This window comes from Tubulanus polymorphus, chromosome 4 (assembly GCF_964204645.1).
Source record: "Tubulanus polymorphus chromosome 4, tnTubPoly1.2, whole genome shotgun sequence".
NCBI classification, from domain to species: Eukaryota; Metazoa; Nemertea; class Palaeonemertea; order Tubulaniformes; family Tubulanidae; genus Tubulanus; species Tubulanus polymorphus.
In genome coordinates, this window is record NC_134028.1 from 10,807,935 (window position 1) to 10,833,117 (window position 25,183).

Here is a 25,183-nt window from a genome sequence, read left to right on the forward strand (position 1 = left end):
ATTTTGTCGACAAAATGTTCATCTTCGTTCATACCCTTAACATTGTAAACTAATCGAAAAAATTCTAAAATCAACTATCTACTAACTGACTGGTATCGCAAAATGTATTGAAAACCTTAACTACGCTTCCCGTAAAGCCAAGTGTACGTAGCAAGATATAAACTCCACACAGTTTACCAAAACCAATAGGCCAAGTTCGTTTTGCAAAACCTGAAACACTTGTTTCTATCAGCCTTTGAGATGGTCAAAGTACATTAATCGTGAGTACTGGTAGGCTAGATGCAATAACCAATGAAAACAGTAGTGAACAAGTCACATGACTGACCAATATGGTTGCCCCCAGTTTGGTTATCATGTAATACAATACTATGCATACAATACTACATGTACGGTTCTCATCGTTAGTGGCAATGTAGGTTAGTTTCAGTATCCAGTGTTTTGCAATATGTGGCAGCAAACAAATCAAGTCATCAAACACAGACACAATCTGGTTTTGGGTTTATATCTTGTGGAAACAAGGCTATACTGGTGCCGCCTGGTACCTACCAGCTGAATCATATCCACGATATTCCATCCGCTTAAGTCCATTCACTAATATCTCTATTATAGTTCGTCTTGTAGCTGGTGTTTTATAATTCAAATACGCAAATATTCCTGAAAATCAATTATAATTTTCATATTAATCAACTGGGGCCTTTATTTGTTATCCCATTTAAGTTCATGCTTGACCATAGGTCGAGCTAAAAACAAACAAACATTGGCTGGATGTTCATGCTGTTAGCACAGTGCAAGCTGTAAAAAAGTGTTAATTATCGTTGTTTCACTTACATACATTTTCATCATAGCACATTAGCAGGCCCGTACACAGAATTTATTTAGGGGGGTTCTACTCCGTGAACTAGACGTCCAGGGACACCATGCCATCCTGGGAAGTGGTTTCAAATGCTCAACAATCTAACAATTTCAATATTTAATGCCCCCTGGTGACCATATACAAAAACCAATGATCTTGAAACCCACCACAATCATAAAACATGTCAGCAGCTACGATTTTGTAATTGATTGTGATAACAAAATATGCCTTGTTACCAATTCAATATGGAAATACTAAGTTATTCTACGATTCACCATAGCTATTTTACCATAGTAATGAATTTGAAATGCAAAATCTTTGGCCGCCCGTTCCCCAGTGTACTTGAAGTATTTAGACTAAAAATACCTTAAGTTACTTTACTATTCAACGCCCCCTGGTGACGATATACAAAACCCAATGACTTAAAACTCACCAAAACCATAGAACATGTCATGAACTACAACTTTGCAATCGATCATGGTAACAAAATATGCCTAAGTTCCAATCTGATAAGGAAATACTAAGTTATTCTACTAATCAACGTCCCTTGGTGACCAGATAGAATAACTAATGTCCCTTAAACTCACCACAATCATAGACGATGTCATGAACTACAACTTAGCAATTGATTGTAGTAACAAAATATACATAGGTACAAATATAATATAGAAATACTAAGTTATTGTATTATTCAATGCCCCCTGGTGGCCTATACAAAAACCAATAAACTTGAAACTCAGCACCATCATAGACCATGTCATGAGCTACAACTTTCCAATTGATTGTGGTAACAAAATATGCTTAGGTATCAATATAATGTGGAAAGACTTTTTTCCACCCGCCAATGAGTACTGATGACACCAAGACATTACCTTGAAGCGTCTTCAAAACTTCCCAAAGTAACTGGATTCCGTCAACGGACGGACGAAAAATGAACGCAATAGCCCGCTGGGACTTAATTCCTTAGTGAGCTAAAAAAGGCAATGTTACCAAAATAGGCACCCAAGATAGAGGTGGGCATTGTATTGGACTGTGCAATTCCGCAGGAGATGAGAAGATTTTGATATTTAACCTGTTTTTCGATCAATTTCCTGCAATCTAGACCATAAACAGGGGTGGATCCAGGGAATACTTTGCAATTGATTGTGGTAACAAAATATGCTTAGGTATCAATATAATGGGGAAAAACTTTTTCCACCTACGCATGAATACTGACGACACCGAGTTGGCACCATTTGCGTGATAATTGGCTGATGAAAAATACCTGTCTCAAGTATTAAAGATCCATTTCCATAGAAAAGCCACTACAAATTTCAATGAACAAGGGGTCCAGGGACACCATGCCCACTTGGAAAGTGGTTTCAATTTCAATATTCAATGCCTTCTGGTAACCATATACTAAAACCAATGGCCTTGACACTCACCACTTTCATAGAACATGTCAGCAGCTACAATTTTGCAATTGGTTGTGATAACAATATATGCCACGGTACCAATCAAATATGGAAATACTAAGTCATTCTACTATTCAACGCCCCCTGGTGACCATATTAAAAAACCCAATAACCTTGTAACTCACAACAATCATAGAACATGTCATCAATTGATCATGGTAGGCCTAACAAAATATGCCTAGGTACCAATGTAATAAGGAAATACTAAGTTGTTCTATTATCCAACACCCCCTGGTGACCATATAGAATAACTAATTTCCTTAAAACTCACCACAATCATAGACCATGTCATGACTACAACTTTGCAATTGATTTGTAGTAACAAAATATGTATTGGTACAAATGCAGTGCTTCATCTAGCATTAAAAAAGGGCAGGGTGCTGATTTCAAATAAGGGCATTTTTGTGCGTGATTCCATCGGAGCAAGGGCACACAATAACGCGCTCACGTCTGTTTTAGGGGCAAACTGCAATGTTCCCCATTGCATAGAATTAAGGTACCCCCTACTACGATTTAGGACTAGAAACTATGTTTAGTCTGATTTTGCAATGAGTGACACACTTGACCACAGTACATCCTTACACCTATGCCTGTCAATGAACAAAAGTTAATCTAGATAGGGCGTTCAAAATGATTTGGAAAACCAGTTGCAGACAAAAAAATTGCAGAAAAAAGCAATCTCAAGTAGCAAATACAGTGAAAAAGAGCTAGCAATAGTGTATAGGCCTACATGAAATTGGATATTTTTAATCTTAGAAATATCAAATCAATTGATTTAAATTGATAGTGTTAGTGATTGGCAAGTAACTGTTGATAATTGGTAAGCAGCCAGCTTAAGAACACATTATTGTTATTAGGCTACTCAAACTAATTGTCTGTGCGAGTCTCTCTGTGAGTTCACCCAACAAAGTTTTTCACCTTGTATATATAAATTTGTCTAATAGTCTAGATAAAATGACCCAGAGCATCACGATGTGTTCAAAACGAAACAATCCATCGAATATACACTACCAGCTTTACAATGGCAGTCGCTAGAATGATTGGCAGTAGTTTGGAAGTCAGCCAATTTCCTGGAAACTTAAACTAGGCCACGCGTCCACGCGAGCTACTATCGTTGCTATCATAGGAGATATTTCATAGTCGTCGCAGGACACTTACTAACAGTCGGATGCATCGGCTTATTTTGAAAGCCCTGACTCGTTACTCGTGACTGACAAGGGCAGGATGGCGGACCTACGGCAAGTGATCAGGGCACAAGGGCGAGCATGGGACGCATCTGAAGGGCACAAGGGCGGCTATTTTCGTGGGCGGGGCGGACCGCCCTTCCATTTTTGGCTAGATGAAGCACTGAAATGTGATATAGAAGTACTAAGATATTGTTTCATTCAATGCCCCCTGGTGGCCATATACAACTAGGGGTCCAGGGACACCATGCCCACTTGGGAAGTGGTTTCAAATGCTCAACGATCTAACAATATCAATATTCAACGCCCCCTGATGACCATATACAAAAACCAATGACCTTGAAACTCACCACAATCATAGAACATGTCAGCAGCTACGATTTTGTAATCGATTGTGATAACAAGATATGCCTCGTTACCAATTTAATGTGGTAGGACGGTTCCGCCCAGATCTGGATAGTTATTCCCTGTGTGTCTGTTTATCTGCAGTAGGGTTGGTGCTGCCTGGTGGCGCCATCTGTTTGTGTGTTACTATATTCATTCCCCTTCCGGGTCGAATAAGGTAGCATTTAAGCGTTCGTTTTGGTCTTACTGCAGGTAAGCTTTGAGTTTTAATTAGTACTGTTAATTATGAGCAATCGAGCTACGTTGTGGGGGTTGTCACTGGGAATCTATTTGGTTTTGCTGGGGATGTTTATTCAGGTTAAATACGACAACCGGTTCCCGCGGTTTTTGGTGGGAGTCACCACTTGGGGTCATTGAAAATGATCTGGCGGTTGTCATGTGTTTATGTGTATACTAGTCTAACTGTTATATAATTCATGCGATCTGTTTGTGTGTTGCTATGTTCATTCCCCTTCCGGGTCGAATGAGGTAGCATTTAATGTAAATATATTCTGCATATTTGTCGAATTTATGCGTTCGTTTTGGTCTTACTGCAGGTTGATTGGAGTGGACCTTTGAGCTGCCCTTCAGGCTGGTTAGTCATCGCGGATTGTACAGCGGAATCGGATTTGCCAGATCAAAGTGCGGCTCCTTCGGATGGAAGCTAGTTTACCCCTCTACGTCTCTGTTCCGCCTAATTTATAGGAATAGTTCTTCCCTTCTGCAGAATGAGAGTTACGACATTAATATGGAAATACTAAGTTATTCTACTATTCAACGCCCCCTGGTGACGATATTAAACAAGAGCCCCAAGGGGCACTATGGCCAGCCTGTCAGCTTTTCATAAAATGGCAAATGATGATGCATTCTATGGGTTAAATTTGTCAAATTACACTCCCAGCTCAGAGTCAATTCCTAATAATTTACACAATACAATCATAGAATACAAAAGTAGCACAGACAGCTACTGGATCTGGCAGGAACAAATACCTCAGATATATCTTTTCCCTTGGTCTTATCGCTTTTAATGCGGAAAGAATTGAATTTTCTGAAATTTGCTCAATAAAACAAAATTGAATTGGATTTGATGTTTTTATTTGTTCAATAAAGTAAAATTGAATTTGATTTTTTTTTTTTTGCGGAATAAAATTTGATTGAATTTGTAGTTTGAGCACATGGCTAATTAGCATATCAAGGTCATCTATCCGATTTAAGAAAAAGCTATTTTTCCCGGACTTTGCACAATGATCAATGATATTTTCTGTAGTGCTAATAAAAATATTCCTCCTAAAAACCAAATCAACTAAAGTATGGCGTGAAGTTCAGGACAATATTAATATACATGTTTTCTATAGGGCCTATTACATTTGTCAATATTTGACGATATTACAATATAGATTGGTAAAATACAATATCAATATACATGTTTTCTGTATTACGTTTGTGAAATATATATGACATTTGCATAATATACATGTATAGAGCGCCACTATACAATATACGTTATACATATAGAGGCGCCACTACACAATATACATTTATAAAATACATTATACATATAGAGGCGCCACTGTACAGCAGGGCGCCACTATATTGGTCAGACGTCACTAATTCACAAGCATCGCGGGTAGCTGCGCGCGATATTGGACGGGTTAACGACTGGATTTTCCCAACTAATTTAATTGAATTGAGACTAGTCAAGGTCGTAGACCGATCAGGGTGCCCGGTAGGTAGCTTATTTATTAATATTCGGATTAGGTATTAGGCCTTTATTTAACCAAAAAAAAATCACCAATTCTCACTTCCCTCTCACTCACCTCAGCAATACTGGCTAAAGTCAAGCAACCACTTTCTCCCTATGTGGCTTTTGATAGTAGGCCTGATTAAAAGAACTATTGAGTGTAGGTGTTGCGGCGTTGTCAATGTCATATCAGATCCTGGCTTGTATTTATTAATTATTGATTCGTAAACAAAATGGCGGGGTTTCGGGTAGGGTTTAGGGTTCACCCAGTCCTGGCAGTGGTTGTTTCCACAGTGATTTACGTTGCTCTACGATCCTGTGTACCCACCCACCCATGGTACATCAGACAGGTTCTTGGTGAAGGTTTAGGGTAGCTTAGGGTATGGCTATATGCAGTTAAAAAATTATTGTTAAAAAGCTTGCACTGCTAGCGCTGTGGACGTGGTCAAATGCTAATACAATTCAATTCAAAATTTATTCAGTAATCAATTATGAAATTTTCCAAGTCCATACAGCCAATGCGCATGCACGACAAGTCGGTTATAGGATCTATCATCTAACGTTCTACAGCTCAATTTTCGGACTTTGTAGTGGCGCTTCTGTATATATGATGTATATTGTATAGTGGCGCACTCTACATGTATATTATCTAATTAATGCAAATGTCATATATATTTTCCAAATGTATATTGTATCGTAAAAATAAACATCGTAGTGCAAATGTCATATATATTTCACAAACGTAATATAGAAAACATGTATTTTGATATTGTATTTTACCCATCTATATAGTAATATCGTCAAATATTGACAAATGTAATATAGAAAACATGTATATTAATATTGTCCTGAATTTCACGCCATACTAAAGCTTTCACAGAAATCGATCTTGAAATACAATTTTAGGTCATAAAATAAAACCCGGAAGTACCCGGTACCGCGGGTTCACGTGAACACCTGCTGATTTCTGCGGCTAAGCCAATCTTAGAGGAGTCTTTGCTTTTCAAAACCAATATTTTTGCGATCAGTATAAATTTTAACGAGACCCTCCTTCAAAATTCAGCTACGTAGAGTTTGGAGAATGGATAATGCTTTAATGAATGATTTGTATGGATATATGCTCAGTTGCACAGTAAAAGAGCCTTTGCTCTGGAAACCATGTCATTTAAATTCGCTCCATTTGTATAGCAATAGGTTCAGCCTACGGCTGGCTCAGCATGGCTGGCCTTAAAACCCAATAACCTTGTAACTCACCACAATCATAGAACGTTTCATGAACTACATTTTGCAATTGATCATGGTATCAAAATATGCCCAGGTATCAATATGATAAGGAAATACTAGGTTATTTTACTATTCAACATCCCCTGGTGACCATATAAAATAACAAATTTCCTTAAAACTCACCACAATCATAGACGATGTATATAACTTTGCAATTGATTGTGGTAACAAAATATGTTTCGGTACAAATATAATATAGAAATACTAAGATATTGTATTATTCAACGCCCCCTGGTGGCATATACAAAAACCAATGAACTTGAAACTCATTACAATCATAGAACACGTTATGAGCTACAACTTTCTAATTCATTGTCGTTACAAAATATGCTTAGGTTACAATATAATGTGGAAAAACTTTTTCTCACCTACGAATGAGTACTGATGACACTAACATGGCCGCCCATTGCGTCATAATTGGCTGAACAATAATACCTCTCTCAGGTATAAAACATCCCTTTTCAAAGATGACCAATCAGCAATTGCAATGAGAAATGGCAAACCAGTAGGAAGCTACAGGACTCAGAGGTTCAAAAATATACGAAAGATCAAGGTAATTGATCAAGGCATCTTCAAAATTTTCCTCAAAAAGTTAAAAAACGTGCAAAAAGTGCTGATTTTGGCGAACATCAATGGCTGCCAGTCTTGATTCTGACAGGGCCAGTTTTTGGGCTGAAGATGTGTCTAGGGTAGATACATGTATAAATCAAATATCAAGACATTACCTTGAAGCGTCTTCAAAACTTCCCAAAATAACTGGATTCCGTCTACGGACAGACGAACGATGGACGAAAAGTGAACGCAATAACCCGCTGGGACTAAAGTCCCAAGTGGGCTAAACTAGGGGTCCAGGGACACCATGCCCACTTGGGAAATGGTTTAAAATGCTCAACAATCTAACAATTTCAATATTCAACGCCCCCTGGTGACCATTTACAAAAACCAACGACCTTGAAACTCACCAAAATCATAGAACATGTCAGCAGCTACGATTTTGTAATTGATTGTGATAACAAAATATGCCTCGTTACCAATTTAATATGGAAATACTAAGTCATTCTACTATTCAACGCCCCCTGGTGACCATATTCAAACCCAATGACCTCGAAACTCACCACAATCATAGAACATGTCATGAACTACAACTTTGCAATTGATCATGGTAACAAAATATGCCTAGGTACCAATATAATAAGGAAATACTAAGCTATTCTACTATTCAACGCCCCCTGGTGACCATATAGAAAAACTAATGTCCTTAAAACTCACAACAATCATAGATGATGTCATGAGCTACAACTTTCCAATTGATTGTGGTTACAAAATATGCATAGGTACGAATATAATAAAGAAATGCTAAGATATTGTATTATTCAACGCCCCCTGGTGGCCATATACGAAATCCAATTACCTTGAAACTCACCACAATCATAGAACACGTTATGAGCTACAACTTTCTAATTGATTGTGGTAGCAAAAGACGCTTAGGTATCAATATAATGTGGAAAAACTTTTTCTCACTTAAGAATGAGTACCGTTGACACCAAGATGGCCGCCAATTGCGTCATAATTTGCTGATGAAAAATACCTGTCTGAGGTATAAAACATCCCTTTCTAAAGAATACCCATCACAAATTGCAATGAGAAATGGTAAACCAGTAGGAAGCTACAGGACTCAGAATTCGGGCAAAAATTAACATTTTTGGGCACTAAAAAGGTCATAGGACGGCCATCTTGAGTCCGACCGACCCAATTTTTGTTTCGTTGATGGGCCCTGGGGGGATTCATATATATCCGAAAGATCAAGGTAATTGATCGAAGCGTCTTCAAAATTTCCCTCAAAAAGTTCAAAAATGTGTATAAAGTGCTGATTTTGGCGAACAACAATGGCTGCCAGTCAGCCATCTTGATTCTGACAGGGCCAGTTTTTGGGCTGAAGATGTGTCTAGGGTAGATACACGTGTAACCCAAATATCAAGACGTTACCTTGAAGCGTCTTCAAAACTTCCCAAAATAACTGGATTCCGTCTACGGACGGACGCTCGGACGGACGACGGACGAAAAGTGACTTAAGTCCCAAGTGGGCTAAAAAGTAAGTCTTCTAGTTTGTTAGTTAGTGACCTAATCGTTGGTGGTAAGCTTTTTATAATCGGATGGGCTTATACCAACGTTTGGGATGACAAGGGCCAAAACACGGTTGAAATAAATTGCCCATGGGCAAAGTGTGGTTTACCTTGAAAGCTAGAGATTGTTTGGAGTAAGGGCATTGCTTGAAAAAATCTTTTTAATTCGTGACTTCAACGTTCTAGAAGTCTATATTGTATTTTATCTTTCTTAAAGAATTATTTTGTAGTCAAATAAGACCAAAGATAAACATGGTCTACGTCCAAAATTTCGTAGGGTACAGTTAGGCGCGGCATTGGAAACTATTTTATATTTTCAAAAAAATATTTCTCACAATATGAAAAAATATTCAAATAAAATTCATATGATGTCTAAGGGTCAGAGGGTGGCTGAATATTGAGTCTTGGAAACGAAACCTCTTTCAATGTATGGCCGCGGAAGCTATAACACCGGGGCGTAGTATTAGATATTTTTAAATCCATGAATTTACCACTACAATATTCAGATCCGCCCCATACCTAGTTTGCTGCTTAGTATTTTCGGGTCACAAGAAATTACAATTTATTACAAATTCTATCAAACAGACAACACAGCCGCTCATCTTCTGCTACGACGATTATTCAGCCTGTTATCATACCAAACGTGCACGCGCCAAGCAGCGTTACAGCATCTCCATATAATAGTCTGTATGAGCGTGTGTTTGTGAGTGCAACAGTCTGATGTTTAGCACTCCTGTCCCGCGCACGTGGAGGCCTTGTGTAGTGAACGCTCGCTTCACTTTAATCTCAATCAACATAATTATCGGGTATTAAAACGAAACAATACCTATGGCGATATGTGAAATAATTATATTCTCACCAGCAATGAGCATTTAAAATTCGCGCCTAGTCCAATGAAACGTTCGGTACAAAATGGATAGGCCTATAGAAACGACGATTTATCTGGACTGCACAACCCTACTGATTCAATTAAGACCTATTTGAGGTATGCACATCCAAAATTAAGCAAAATGTCAAGTACTGGTACCCCCAAGTAAAATGTCAATGTATTCCGTACAAGTAGCCACGGCGAATTCAAAAATACTCTCCAAAGTGTTGTGATTGGGCTGGGGATAAAAAACGGACAGGGGCTTGTCACAATTTGTTGGAGGATGGATGTTACCAGTATCCCTGTATAAAAAAGAAAAGGGTGCTATCTAAATCTGTCCAATTCAATCGACTGTCATTTCCCAGATTTTCAACCGATTTGCACGAAATAAACTCTTCTACAAACTAAAGTCTTGAGCTTGTGATTGTGATTTTGAGCTTGTGAGCTCACCCATCGCGTGGATTATACAAATAAATGAGATTAGCGTACTGGTATTTCACATAGAAATCATCGTTTGAAGTGAAAAAAAACCACCATTTTGCTGTCCACCATAGAATCGGTACACCTCCATTTTGAGCTATCTCTCGTCAAAAAATGGTGATTTCGGTTGCCAATTGTGGTTAAAGGCTCGTTGGAAGTTCACCCAGTCCTGAGAATGGCCGGTTCGCAGAGCTCCGTATACTTCCTATACTAAAGAGCTCGCGTGAACCAGCCACCCAGTCGTTATTTTACGTCGAAATTGCCGACTGGCGCTCAGTCGGCACTTTAACCACTCAGTACTCGGCAACTACTCATCCGATTTCAATAAATAAACTACCTACACTGACCTTATGTTGTTATCTTTTCATTGTTTACACTCCAAAGAATATATTTGAAGTTCAAGTGGCTGGCAATTGCCTCTAGAAATATTTTAGTTCCGCTTTTGTTTTACTAAAAAACGGTTCCTCTCGAGACTCACCCGCATGAAAAAATCAATATCTTAGCAACACAACAATAGAAACCGCTCTGCGCGACTCGTGGATATTTGACAAGTCATGAATAATCGTTTCATACATAAAATATGATGACAAAATGACTAAAGAAACACAACAGTAAGAACAAGAAAGATCAGAGGTTTGCAATGATGGTTTATTTTTTGAAATCGGATGAATGAGAGCTGAGTAGTGATGATATAATTAGAATTGAATTCAAAAGAATTTAAAATCACCGCATATATGGCTTCCGCGACTTAGTGTTAGGGGTCGCGTTAGCGATATACTACTGACACTAAGGTTCTCAGTGAAGTTGGAAGCAGAAGTCTTCTAGGTTATATTAAAGCTTATTTCATGTGAATCGGTTGAGAATTTTTGGAATTACAGTCGATTGAAGTGGAGAAGTCATTGTCACATTGACCACAGGGGCTTGTAAACTGGCTTGGATTTTACTTCCGGGTTGTTGATAATCTCGCGAGAATGGCGCTAAATTTAAACTGCAAATAAATTCAAAATATCACAGAAATACCTCTTGTTGATGTTGTTTATTTATCCACTATAGTTTCGATAAACAATTGGCTGTTAAGGATAAGTATCAGCGGGCGCGACACCTTACTATATCAAAATACGCTGTGGCTACTTGTACGGACCCGTACGGATTACTCTGGAGGCTATTCGTACGGGACTAGGATCTGTACGCTAATAACTGTCGCTGATTGGCCGATTAACGCCGCGCATGCGTACAGAGGTGCACGACTTATAAAATTCAAGGAAAGTGTGGAGAATAGAGTTAAAGAAAAATAGCGGATAGAGCGAGACTCGAACCCGGGCCAGTAAATTACTAGCGCAGCATCACTCCACTAGACCACCGAGCACGCGACAGTCGGTCGAATGTTTTAACAAGATATAGCCTCACCTTACCCTAACCCTTCCCGTACACATAATTCCCGAGTTATTCGACGGGTGCGTACGAATAGCCTACGGAATTATTCGTACGAGTCCGTACGAGTAGCCACTTCGATTAAAATAACAAGGGATGAAACGGCTTCGCTTTTGCCTGTGACCGTATTGATGCGGCGGAAACCACTGCGCATGCGCAGCAACTTTCCGAAAGGTTGAGATCAGTTCAAGTTCAATTGATTCTTCTCAAAAACCTATGTCAAGCCAAGGCAATCACACTTCTAAGGAAATTATCAATTTTTGAATTGATGTAGAAAAACTATAATGTGTTGTTTGATTGACAGCTCAATAGCGCTCGGAAGTTGCTGCGCATGCGCAGTGGATTCCGCCGCATCAATACGGTCACAGGCAAAAGCGAAGCCGTTTCAACCCTTGTTATTTTAATATAGTAAGGTGTCGCGCCCGCTGATACTGATCCTTAACAGCCAATTGTTTAGCGAAACTCTATAGTGGATAAATAAACAACATCAACTAGAGGTATTTCTGTGATATTTTGAATTTATTTGCAGTTTAAATTTAGCGCCATTCTTGCGAGATTATCAACAACCCGGAAGTAAAATCCAAGCCAGTTTACAAGCCCCTGTGGATTGACAATTTGTTGCCACCCTTGTTATTTTATTATACAGTTGCAGGGATACTGGTACCCCCATCATTGGTATCATCCATCAATCGTGACAAGTCCCAGTGTGTGTGGTCCGTACGACCACAGGGGCTCGTATCAGAGTTGTAGGTAATGTAAAAACGATAATCTGTTAATCCAATGTATATAGTATATATAAAATAACAAGGGGGCTAACGACGCTCACAAACTACTCAACTTCAGTCGCTTACTTTTTCGTTATTTTTCATCCGATTTTGATAATCCAGGCATGATATGAAAGCTAATACCTTCCTGCTTCTAACGAAACTAATCCCGTTAATTTCCGATGAACAGTTCGTGAATTATATGTCTTTGAACGCGAAATTAGGGCCGAAATCGCCTGGACCGAAAATGCTATGACGCCGGTTTTTGTCGATTTCGAAATTTAAAACGTTGAGTTTGACACGAAATCCTTCACCGATTTTGATGATCGAGGACTTCAAATGCGCAGAACACTCGATATTTCCTAAATATTGCAGTTGTTTCGTTAATCCATACGATCTTCCAGCTTTGAAAACGCGAATTTTCCGATTTTACGTCAATTCACGAACTCCATGCGCGATCTAAAAATGGCGATTGTCATCTCCCACAATGCTTAGCGCAATGCAGAACCGAAATGAATTTTATTTCCAATTTATTTTCTGTGTATATTTACGTGAAATTCAGAATCTATTATAACCTGATCGTGTTTATTCTAGCTTAAATAAGATAAAATATTATTTGATTGAATTGTTACGAAATAAAATTCACTGCGGACCTGTTGCTAGTTCAAGTTCAAGGTCGCCATTTTGAGATCGCGAGTCGAGTGCGTGAATTGACGAAAATCGGAAAATTCGCGTTTGCAAAGCTGGAATATCGTATGGATCAACGAAACAACCGCAATATTTAGAAAATATAGAATGTTTTGCGCATTTCAAGCCCTCGATAGGTATAGCCATAAAAAATTCAAATTGCCCCAATCTTACTGAAACAAAGCTTATTGGAATAAGGAAGGCTCAAATAACAATATGCTTTTTAAATTTTTGAATTATCTTCAGTAGTTTTTGAGATATCGCACTTTAAAGTTGGCAAATTTGAGCGAAAAGTGTCTTCATATTTCAAAACGCAAAAACTGTGATCTTTGTCGTGTAATTTGTGCACATATTTTACAGTAAAAGTGCTATATCTTGAAAACTACATATGATAATTACACAATTCAAAAAGTTATTTCATGTGAATACTTAGACCTTGAATTGAGATAGGTTAAATTATTTGGGGGTCTCGCACTTGACCCCAGTTGCCATGGAAACAAGTAAAATAGGCCTAAAAGTTGTTAAAACAGTTATTTAATGTATTATACATGTCTAACTAATTAACCCCTGACAATAAACATAATCCAAATGTTGTATAAAACTTGATAGATTTAATTTCAAAAGGGTTGCTATGGCAACAATGTCAAAAATTGAGATTTTGATGAAATTGGTGTTTAACATAGGTTTCTTGGGTGAAATCAAGGATACAATATGATCATTAGCCCCCTCTGAACACCATGGAAGGTCTTTATGCTGATGAAATAATATTTTTAATAGAAATTATGACTTTTCGACTCAATTAAACAAGAAAGGTACGGAACAAATTTTTTTCTGAGAAATTCAGAGCCGTAATATTCTAGAATATTATTCTACATTCTACATGAAAATAATGGCTGTAATCAAAGGTTTATTCTCTAAAATTATCCTGGATTGAATTAAATAGATAGCCAGACCAAATAATCTAAAAATTACCTGGCTGGCAGGGTGCCTCGGCTGTTGCTAGGCGACCAAAAAACTTTAACAAAATGTATACATTTTTTGTGCGCTCCTATGCGCGTGTACATATAGATTCATATAGATGCTTTAAAATGAATTCGCAGGCAGTTTTCATGCTCTGAAGGTTTTTAAACCATTGAGCACCACTGGTTTAATCCAGAACTCATTTTTTGGTAGAATTGTGATCTAAGGGTTGCATAATCTATGACTACTACTATTTAGTAAAACCAGAGTGAAAATACGGTTGAACAGTATGTGAGACTGAATCTAGTGGTTTTGTATGGGCTTTTAGGGATAGAATAATGAAAATCCTTCTGCCGCCGGTACCCCAGCTACTCTTCTCGATTACACAGTAAGGGATCTTTTACATGCACTTTAAAAAAGAATGTACATGCCCGGCCTTTGATAAACCAGTTGGGAGCACTGGTATATTCTGACCTAATAACTTGGCTTCACTGGTGCTAAACACACCAGGCACTCTATCCAGCCATCAGGACATCAAAAATAAGAATTTGAAAGAATCAAATAAATAAAGAAAAATACAACTGTAGATTAATAAAAATGAAACTTAACAAAATATACTGGAATGCAACACAAACATAGGTTAAAGATTTGGAAGATTAAATATAAGAAAGAGTATATGTAATAAAAGAAAAGACATAACTAAAGATTAAAACAGAATAAATATAACATAAAATATAAATAATTAAGGATAGACACAACTGAAAATTTGAAAAGAATTAATATAACAAAAATATAAAAAATTGAAAAGAATGAATGTATAACAAAAAAATAAATAATTAAAAATAGACACAACTAAAGATTTGAAAAGAATTGACATAACAAAAATATAAATAACTAAAAAGTACAACTAAAGATCTGAAGGGAATTGACTTCAGAAAAAGTAAAGATAAATATATTCCTAGTTGATAAAAAGATAAGTGAAGTTGACCAAAAGATAAGTGAAAGTAAATTAGTTCTGTGAAAAATATCAACGACACCCCAATAAATCTGTAATAGATAACTATAGTAAATAAAATAAATTACCAAATGATACTAAATTATCAGGGTTTTTGTTATTGCCCGATTCAACAAGACTTAGACTTAAATAAGTTATACAACAATAATAAGTTATTCAACAACAATAAATACAACGAGTATTGAATTTTTTTTGGGATTTTTTTTAGATAAATATAACAATGAAACTCAACAAGAATAAATAATATTCATATTCAAATATATATATATATATATATATATATATATATATATATATATATATATATATATATATATATATATATATATATATATATATATATATATATATATATATATATATATATATATGTACATATTTACAGCAGGTTAATAATGTTCATTAGCAAGTTTGATTTTCAAGGGAATAGCTCTAGGTCATTACGCATAATATCAACAATAATTTCATCAGCCGACATATAACAAAATTCACCATTATCAAATACAACTTTAAAATCTAGAATTCCGCACTTAGTTACTTCTACTGACTCAAAATATCCATTATACCATTTGGTTGTCCCTTCATCTAGCCATCTCTGCGAAAAATTACTACTAACTAAACTATGCGGTGTAATTATCAGCTCAAATAAGTCTATCATTTCTAATGGAATGGCAATATCAAATAGCTCATTCATGATCGATTTCAAATCTTCTAAAGTGGACTTGCTAAATGTTATCTTCGACTCAGGCTGACATTGAAAGATTCTAGTTCGAATATTAATCTGAGATTTAATTACTTCTAAGGATTTTGTTTTAGAATGTCCAGCCAGATAACTTTCCATCATATCGGGTCCAGTCCACAGACCCCCAGATTGAAACATACATTCGAGCCATTGTTCAAATTTAGCTCTGTCGCGATCTTCCTTTTCTAATTTCTTTTTTCGCGCCTCAAGTAGTTTATTTTGAATTTTCTCAGAATGTTCCTCTTCATCTAATCTATCCTGCTCGTTTATATTCTTAACTGATCTTCTAGCTAGACTAATTACACTTTCTTTATCAACATCTGACTTCGATCGCAACCATTCGCCTGTTTTATTCTTTCGAAACATAACCTTAGCTTCTATATAGCCAGTTTTCGCATTTCTGGCACGCGCAATTTCCTGATCTGCTGACGCAAAATTTCGTTCTCCGCTTATGTTTGTATTTGAGCAGGATGCGGCTTCTTCTAATAGCTGAGCAGATGGATTGTCAAAAATTCCACCTGGAAGTTGAGATTTCAATTGCCTGTCCATCACATTCAAACATGCTTGGCACAGGTCTTTCAATAAACTTAAAGTGGTTCCGTCTGAATGACTTGGTGCTGTTAAACTTCGAAATACAGCATCTCTCTGGATATCAACAAGATCAAAAGCACAAGGAGCATCAGGTGTCAATAGACTACTAGCATCCTTTGCCCAAGCACCAAGTCTTGAATGAGCTATTTCAAAGTGCTCATTCATTTCAAGAATGTTTGGCCTAAGAGTCGCATCCAAGGTCCGGTTAAAACTTTGCCTATGATTCCCTGACTACGTAAACATGGATCCAATTCATCTAATTGTAATGCGTTCAGTACACTTGTTTGAACAACATTTCGAGGACTGAAAGTGTCATTGAAAAATTCGATAATTCCTGATTTATAATGGTATAATGAACCGCATGAGAGGAAAACTACATGAAACCTATTGCCGACAAAACGATTATAAAGTACTGATTTTCTTCTTTCTGTTTCAGGTACGATTCCTTTAGAATGAAGAAAACTGCTCAATTCAGTGCTACAGTTGTACTTTGTATCATGAAATAATTTACTGGTTGTTCTGACTGTAGCTACTGTGTTGCTCTCACCGCGATGTAGAAAGGGATAATTGACGCCAATCTTTTTGCTGGCTATGTCAACTGATGCCTCATATATCTTGATCACTTTCTCACAGTCGCCTGCCATTGCCTCTAGTGGGTGCATGGCACATTTAAAGTTATTCAAGTTATGGCCTATCAAGTTTTCTAATTGTTTTTCAATCGCTATATTCGTAGTGACACGATCAGACATGGTGTTTTTGATCTTATTCAAAGTAGAGTTGGAATCTACTGAATTCTGAGAATTCGAAGAATCGATTCTATTGCATGCTTTAACGATGGTTTTAGTATATTCATCAGCAGTTCCACCGGCTTGAATGGTTAGTCCCATTAGTAAGTCGCCTTGTTTGGTGGCTACCTCAACTTCTACAAGATGTCCTAGTTTTTTTGTAGTTCCATCGTATTTCACTGTGAGATTATCTTCTTTCTCAATGGTTTCTTGAACCTGAGACCTAGAGGCAGCTTTCATTTCTTTAGTGAATCGATTCTGGGTTGTATACGAAGGGATATTTCCAGATAGTTCAGTATCGGTGAGAGCAGAATTTACTAATCTAATGGCAGTTGAAACATTTTTTTGAGAAATTCCTAAGTTCTGCAGATGAAAGCTAGCTTCACGAATTTTGTGCGAATACGTTCTTCCGTCCATTTTAGTGCCTAATACCTGATTCTCCCTATTTTCTAGAGTCAAACATTTATCCTGTAGATGACTAACTTCTGAATTAAGAGATGAAATCCTTTTTACCTTTCCACAGAGATTTTCTTGATGTTCCAAAAGAGATCCATTTAAATTCTGGGAATGTTTTTCTTTTAAGCTAGATCTGCATAATAGTGAACGGGATTTTGTTTTTGATTTATTCTTGTGAAGTTGCCTGATAGTTCCTTTGGCTTTCTGCAGTTTGGACTGAAGCCTGGCAACATTCTGAGCCTCACTTGTTGATTTTAAATCCAAATATCTTGATTTCCATAATTTTGCTGAAGCTTCTTTCCTTTTCATGAGGAAATTAGTGCGGCTCGTATTGCAATTTCTCAGTTTTTGCTTCAATTGCAAATTCTCCATTTCAAGTGAATCATTTCTACTTTTTAGATTGCTATTCTGTTCTTCTAAGGATCTTAATCTATCTTTAGCTTCAGCTATTTCACGAGCCATAGTTATGGAGACTTCGTTCACTATATCTTGTTCAAATGAAACCCTTTGTCGCTTTGAAGCCAAAGGGTTGGATTCTGAAGATGGTTCTGGTGTAGTAATTGGATCGACATTAGGCGGGATGTAAGTTTGATTTAGGTAGGCCTATTCTGAAGGAGACTTGCTTTTGGATATAGCCCTCCTTTTGCAATGAACTTGACTGAATGAAGATCTTATTATTCTACCTGAATGTATACCGGATATGTGTGGGTATACATAGCCTAATGTCTTAGCTATTTCAATCCATGAGATTTTGGCTTTTGTAGCGTAATTGAAAATCTCATATACATTCCCATTCTTTATGTCAGCAGGATTCAAACGTTTTAGATTATCTAGGTTTTCGCTATCGATTCCTAAAGAATCACAGAAAGGACCAAGTGAGGTAGCCATGATTGAACTATGAAACTGCAGTAAATCTCTGTTTTATAATCCTTATTGAATAAACCCTTTTAAAATGATAGAACACTATATATTCATATAATCCGCTATAACGCGAGTGGCAAATATGTACCCTAATTGCTATTGATTCTAACCATGAAAAATGATCCAAACTTTAAATAGTTTGAATAAATCCTAACTTGAAATGGTTTGAATTAAAACAAAAGTAATTCAAACTTTGAGAATGATCCTAACTTGAAATACTCGAAACAACCGAACTTGAAATGGTTTGAATAAATCCTAACTTGAAATAGATTGAATTTAAAAAAGATTAATTCAAACTTTGAGAATGATCCTATCTCGAAATAATTTGAATAAATCTAAACTTGGAATAGTTTGGATAAATCCTAACTTTAAATAGTCTGATGAACTTAACTTGAAATAGTTTGAATGATCCTAACGTGAAATATTTTGGGTAAATCCTAACTTGAAATAGAACGAATTGTAACTTGAAATAGTTTGATTTAAAACAAAAATTAATTCAAACTTTGAGAATAAATTCTAACTTCAAATAGTTTGAATAAATCCTAACTTGGAATAGTCTGAATAAATCCCGACTTAGAATGGTCTAAATAAATTCTTACTTCAAATATTTTAAATAAATCCTAACTTGGAATGGTCTAAATAAATCCTAATTTTAAATAATTTGAATCAAAACTAAGTTAATTCAAACTGTGATAATGATCTTTGAATTAAAACAAAATTAATTCAAACTTATTGATCCTAACTTGAAATAGTTAAAATAAATCCTAACTTGAAATTGTCTGAACAAATTCTAACTTTAAATACACTGTAGTCTGAACAAATCCTGACTTTGGAGTTTGAATTTAAACAAAAATAATTCAAACTGAAAATAAATCCTAATTTGAAATAGTCTGAATAAAACTTGATATAGTTTGAATCAAAACTAAATTAATTCAAATTTGAGAATAAATCCAAACTTGAAATAGTGAGCGAAAAGATCCTAACTTGAAATAGTCTGAATTAAAGCAAAATAATTTCAAACTTTGATAATGATCCTAACTTGAAATTGAAAAAAACCGAAATTATAAGTCAAGAATCAAACTTTGACTTTAAATAAGTTGAAAGTGTCTAAAAAGTAACTAATAAGACCTAACTCTGAGCGCTATCTTAAAGAAGTGAAAACCTAACCGATAAGCGTTGAATTGTATCTGTAAGAACGCTGAGCCAAATATTTCGATATCGTCAGAAAAAGTATTAAATATTTAATGGTTTACGCGACCCTAACCTAACCTAAATTTACAGCAGCTGGATCGGTGGATACTCCTCACCAAACTGCCCTAAGGCACCCTCCTAAATGTACTAACTGAGGGGTACAGAGCGAAGTGCAATGCCCGTGCCTTAGAAACCTAAACTAGTGTTTTTTTAATGCGTTGTTTGTGTAAAGTGTACGCGTTTAAAAGTTTGGATACCAAAACACCCAAACGAAGTCTAAAAATGTGTTTTTGTCGCGAGTTCTGAATCAAAAGAATGAATGACAGGTTAAGGCAAAACGATCCCCGTATGTCTTCAAATCTCAAAATCCAGAAGAAAATCCGTTATTTTAATATATGCCGTACTGAAAAGTACCACACTATTAAAACTATTACCTAGAGCTAAAACCCTACGCGAATATCACGATAAAACGACTGAAAAGAGGTCAAGTTATCTCTAAATCAATCGCGATTGACCGTAGCTTTGCCGACTCAGTCAACCTCCAACGCGCTAATGAGGATTCCTGGAAAATTACCCGACCTATATTGTCTTAAAAGTTCACCCAGGGTGAATTAGTAGTTTCTTTCTAAAACTTCTCATGACCGCTTTTTGGATGAAATTAGCATTAAAACATTCCAATGATCGACTTGAACCACTATGTGCCTCCCATCAATAGTTTAACTCGATAAATTTAATGCATAAGTTGGTCAAAATAAAAAGTTTGAAAAAAAACAAGCCTGCCTCCCCTCCCTTAAAAAATGCGCTTTTTTTAACCTAACCGGTTCACAGAATATGCCAAGTCAAATGTCACTCCGCATTAAGAATTAATGCGGAAAAACGACCTTATTTCCAGTTAAATAAATTCAGTAATCGTATTATATTTCCACCTCAGATGCATTATGAATTAGTATTGTTGAACCAGAAACCGTTAAAAGTTGCTGCACTGCGTATTTGAATGACTCATCGATTTTCTCTGCATCGCGTGATCATTCATTGCGCGAGAAGCCGCCATGATGAATGCGCGTTTCAATCGTCGGCTAGGACATGCACTTTTCAGGCAGCTCTCACTCAGCCCCGACACAATATAAATTCAAGCGGTTTTCCCGATTCAAAACTTAAGAACCTAAAGGATATGATTCCTGGTGCGAGATCGCTTATTCCGGATGAAAAAGTATATAATTTTGCATGCAAACATGAGGTAAATTTTTAAATTGAATTTTCATCTACTATTGGCGGATTTATACAGTGAAAAACCCCACCAGGTCAGGAAGAAGGTTCTGATTGGCTAATCTATAGAGGTCATTAAGTGTTCACATGATTCTAGTGGTTTTATGAATGAATTTACTACGAGTCCTCTCCCGCGCGTAGCGTGGCTCACGCGTCACACTTTTCTTAGTCAATAATGGTCGTCACAATCGATAGTGGCGCCCCGCGCGGATATGAACATACCTACCCTCGATCATCAAAATCGGTGAAGGATTTCGCGTCGAACTCAACGTTTGAAATTTCGAAATCGACGAAAACCGGCGTCATAGCATTTTCGGTCCAGGCGATTTCGGTCCGAATTTTGCGTTCAAAGACATATTTTTCACGAACTGTTCATTGAAAGTTAACGGGACTAGTTTCGTTAGAAGCAGGAAGCTATTTTAGCTTTCATATCATGTCTGGATTATCAAAATCGGATGAGAAATAACGAAAAAGTAAGCGACTGAGGTTGAGTAGTTTGTGAGCGTCGTTAGCCCCCTTGTTATTTTATATACACTATATACATTGGATTAACAGATTATCGTTTTTACATTACCTACAACTCTGATACGAGCCCCTGTGCGTGCCTACGACGAATAGCCACTTTTATCAATTCTTACTTACCACACATATTGAATTTTTAAACGGTATCGCGATCGCACTCTATCCCAATATTGTTGTCAATATTTGGTAATGAATGATGAATAGGCACTATTAATCTCAATCAACACTACACAACACAACACAACAAGCAAATTCAAGTCCTGCCACGTCCCCAGTCAAAGAAAAAATAATTCAAATCAATTTATTGAGTGACAGGAATATCAATTCAAAGAAAAATACTTTATTGACAATATTAACCGGAAATTCAAATTCATTTATTTTTTTACGTGATATTTACAAGTCCATGATATATAAATTTGGCGATATTTAAGTATCAAAATTTGGCTATTTAGCACAAAGTATTATTTTGTATTTTCATTTTGAAGTTTACAGTGGAGGAAAATGAGTTTCGTTGCCCAGTAGAGCATATGCGATTATTTCTGAACAATCATTATGAGTTTTCCGGTTTGCTCGGCTACCCGTACTGGCGGGGTAGTCTAGATAGGCAAATGAAAGCTCCGGTTTGCTGAACTACCCCTCTTTGCGGGGATGCGGTATGATGTTTGATCTGACAGTTTCAAGTGGTTAATGGGTGTTTCAAGTGCTTACAACGATGCTTATTACTTAATGTGGTACATGGTGGTTTAAAAAAAGATTTCATAATGATACGCTCAAAGTATAGGCCTACCGCGTGGGCTTCGTAGAAAGACCACTGCCTGTGGCCTTCCCAAATTTTAATTGTTCTGTCCGATTTGGTTTCGTCCAATTGAAAGACTGCCTTTTCCAGTTAGGGCATTTTTGGATCACATCACTCAGGAAATGACTTACGCTTTTGGGCCCTTTCGTCGGTCCCACGTGTTTCATTTGAGCTATAGACCACATGGTGACACCATGATGGTCAGAAACTGACCAATTGAGATATTCCCGAGTCTGAACACCTGACTGCGAATTTCGGAAATTTATCAAGTCATGTTTGTTTTCAAACTACCGAGGTATCATCATTGCAAATTCATAAATTGACCATCACTGACCACCACTGACCAATTCAAACTTCTCGAATATGAGTTCGATATACCGCGTTATGGTGTCAAACTAGAAAGGATTCGCCATAGATATTGAGAATTCATAAATTTACCATCACTGACCACCACTGACCAATTCAAACTTCTCGAATATGAGAACGATATACTGCGTTATGGTGTCAAACTAGAAAGGATTCGCCATTGAAAATTCATGAATTGACCATCACTGACCACCACTGACCAATTGAAACCTCTCGAATGTAAGAAAGATATACCGGTACCGCATTTGGTGTGAAACTAGAAAGCATTTTCCCCATTAGAATTCATAAATTGACCACCATCACTGACCACCACTGCCCAAGTGAAACTTCTCGAATATCGTCGAATTCGAAATTGGTTGTCGTCGTATTGTTATTTCTAGAGACCAGCAGTATGTTTTGCTACTGTTTCTGAATGGCGTTGACATGATGGAAATATATTACTCCTAAATAGGTTACACATCTGGATCACAGCACCTCACTTGCCGCAGTGCGTAATTTTGACTGCATAGTAATGCTAATACATAAACTTTTTTACTACTTGACTCAAAGCTTGACGCGAATCATCTGAACAGTACTGCGTTTGAAAACGAATAGAAAATGTTTGCGAGAAGCACCTGCAAATAAGTTATGATAAGATTTAATCTATGGTTAATCGATGCTTAAAAAAACAATTAAATCACAGGCAAGATGACTAACAACCGTCTTTCAACCAATCAGCGCGATGCCAATTAATTAAATCATTAAACGCATTAGGCTCCTAATATTTGTAATCATTTGTCGTTCTTTAAACTTGGCCACTTTTGTTTCAGAAAACCGCGTACTATAGTGGTCACCAAGGCATTAAAAAAGTTTTGAAAATTCGATGGTAACGATTTGTCCGTCAAAAAACTGTTTCGTTAATATTTCAAGTTTTTTTTTAAACTCTTGTACAGAATTCACTATATGAAAAGTGTTCATAGGAATTGAAATTCGGTGTGATATCAGTCACCTGTTACCCCTTTTTCATTGTCAGTTCTTTATTGCACTATCATGCGCTCTTCTAAAATAGAAAAGAACACGTGTGTTTCGTTATAAACAAGGTTAAATTCCAAACGCACATGAAATATCACACAATATACACATCTAGCATTTTCTCTAACTAGGCCCTTTCCAAATGGCAATTGTTTAGTTTTTTAACGGCCGACATTCAGAAGCACCTAAAAACCAGTGGTAGCGCTTGAGATTTTCAGTGTAGGTCACATCTCACATCGACTCGGCTCGCAGTCGGTTCGTTTAATGGGAACACATCTGGTTGACACTAGTTTCACAGTTGACGAAATCAGAAAACTTTTTTTCAAATGCCTTTGATAACATCTTAAACATAGTATTCTTCTTAATTACATTTCGTTGATTCCATAGATATGTTTTTATGAAAATTGCTCCAGTTATAACGGATTCAAACATACATGTGAAATCATTATTTTCAAAATATTCAATTTTCTCCGCTTTTGAAGAAATTCTGACACAATATCATCTCCACTCGACACATGATTTTACTTCGGCGCCTTTAAGGGAGTGTCCCTTAAAGTTGAGTTCTTACTTAGTCAAACAAGGAGATATGCCTGATTCCTTTTTAAAATTTAGATTTCGACAGATATCATCAATTTACTAGAAAGGGACAGCAGCGTTCGGTCATCCACGAAAAATACCTAAAATGCAGTCCTAGGGTTATGGAAAAACAGGACACGAAACATACAGAAAAATCCTTTGTTTGGTTGACTGAAATTATTATTGAACTCTTAAATAGCGACATTCAGAGAAACAAAAACATAAGAATATAATCTCGCCCACCCGTTAAAAAACATAACGTAATGATATGAGGCCATGTGTCATCTTTAATTGAAATCACATTATATTCATTCTCATGCGAGGACGGGTCTCCAAATTCATAGGATAAGGAGAATAATGGTTTGAATGATGAATACAACTGATAAAGCGCCAATTTCACTGATTCTTATATAAATGCTCAAAGGCGCTTTACAGTAATCGAGTAAACAGGGCGTTTTTAGGAGTCTTTTGAATTTGAATTCAAATCGGGTGTTCATGACGACTATAGGCGCTTTAAAGCCGCGGACACACTGGGTGATTTCGTCGGCGACGAAATCGGCAAACAGCGCCGCTTATTTTGAAACGACCAGCTGCTAGCGCCACCTTTAATAAATCAAAGAGCCGTGATTGGCTGGTTAATACGGCGCTCGAGGCGACTGATCGCCGTACCCGGACACACTGGGCGATTCTGTCGCCGGCGACGAAATCGCCGGCGACAGAATCCAACATGTT

General features: G+C 36.9%; 1 protein-coding gene across 3 annotated transcripts in view; it reads right to left on the reverse strand.

Annotated features, from left to right (window-relative positions):
* Positions 1-21,964, reverse strand: part of LOC141904722 (glutamine--fructose-6-phosphate aminotransferase [isomerizing] 1-like) — a 56,635-nt gene extending 34,671 nt beyond the window's left edge. For all 3 annotated transcript variants that reach the window (XM_074793365.1, XM_074793364.1, XM_074793362.1), the window contains exons 1-2: positions 21,823-21,964; positions 547-654 (exon numbers count right to left, since the gene is read on the reverse strand). In XM_074793365.1, the coding sequence (XP_074649466.1) occupies positions 547-654; positions 21,823-21,829 (115 nt within the window). In that variant the 5' untranslated portion in view covers positions 21,830-21,964. The remainder of the gene's footprint in view (positions 1-546; positions 655-21,822) is intronic.
* Positions 21,965-25,183: the final 3,219 nt, after the last annotated feature.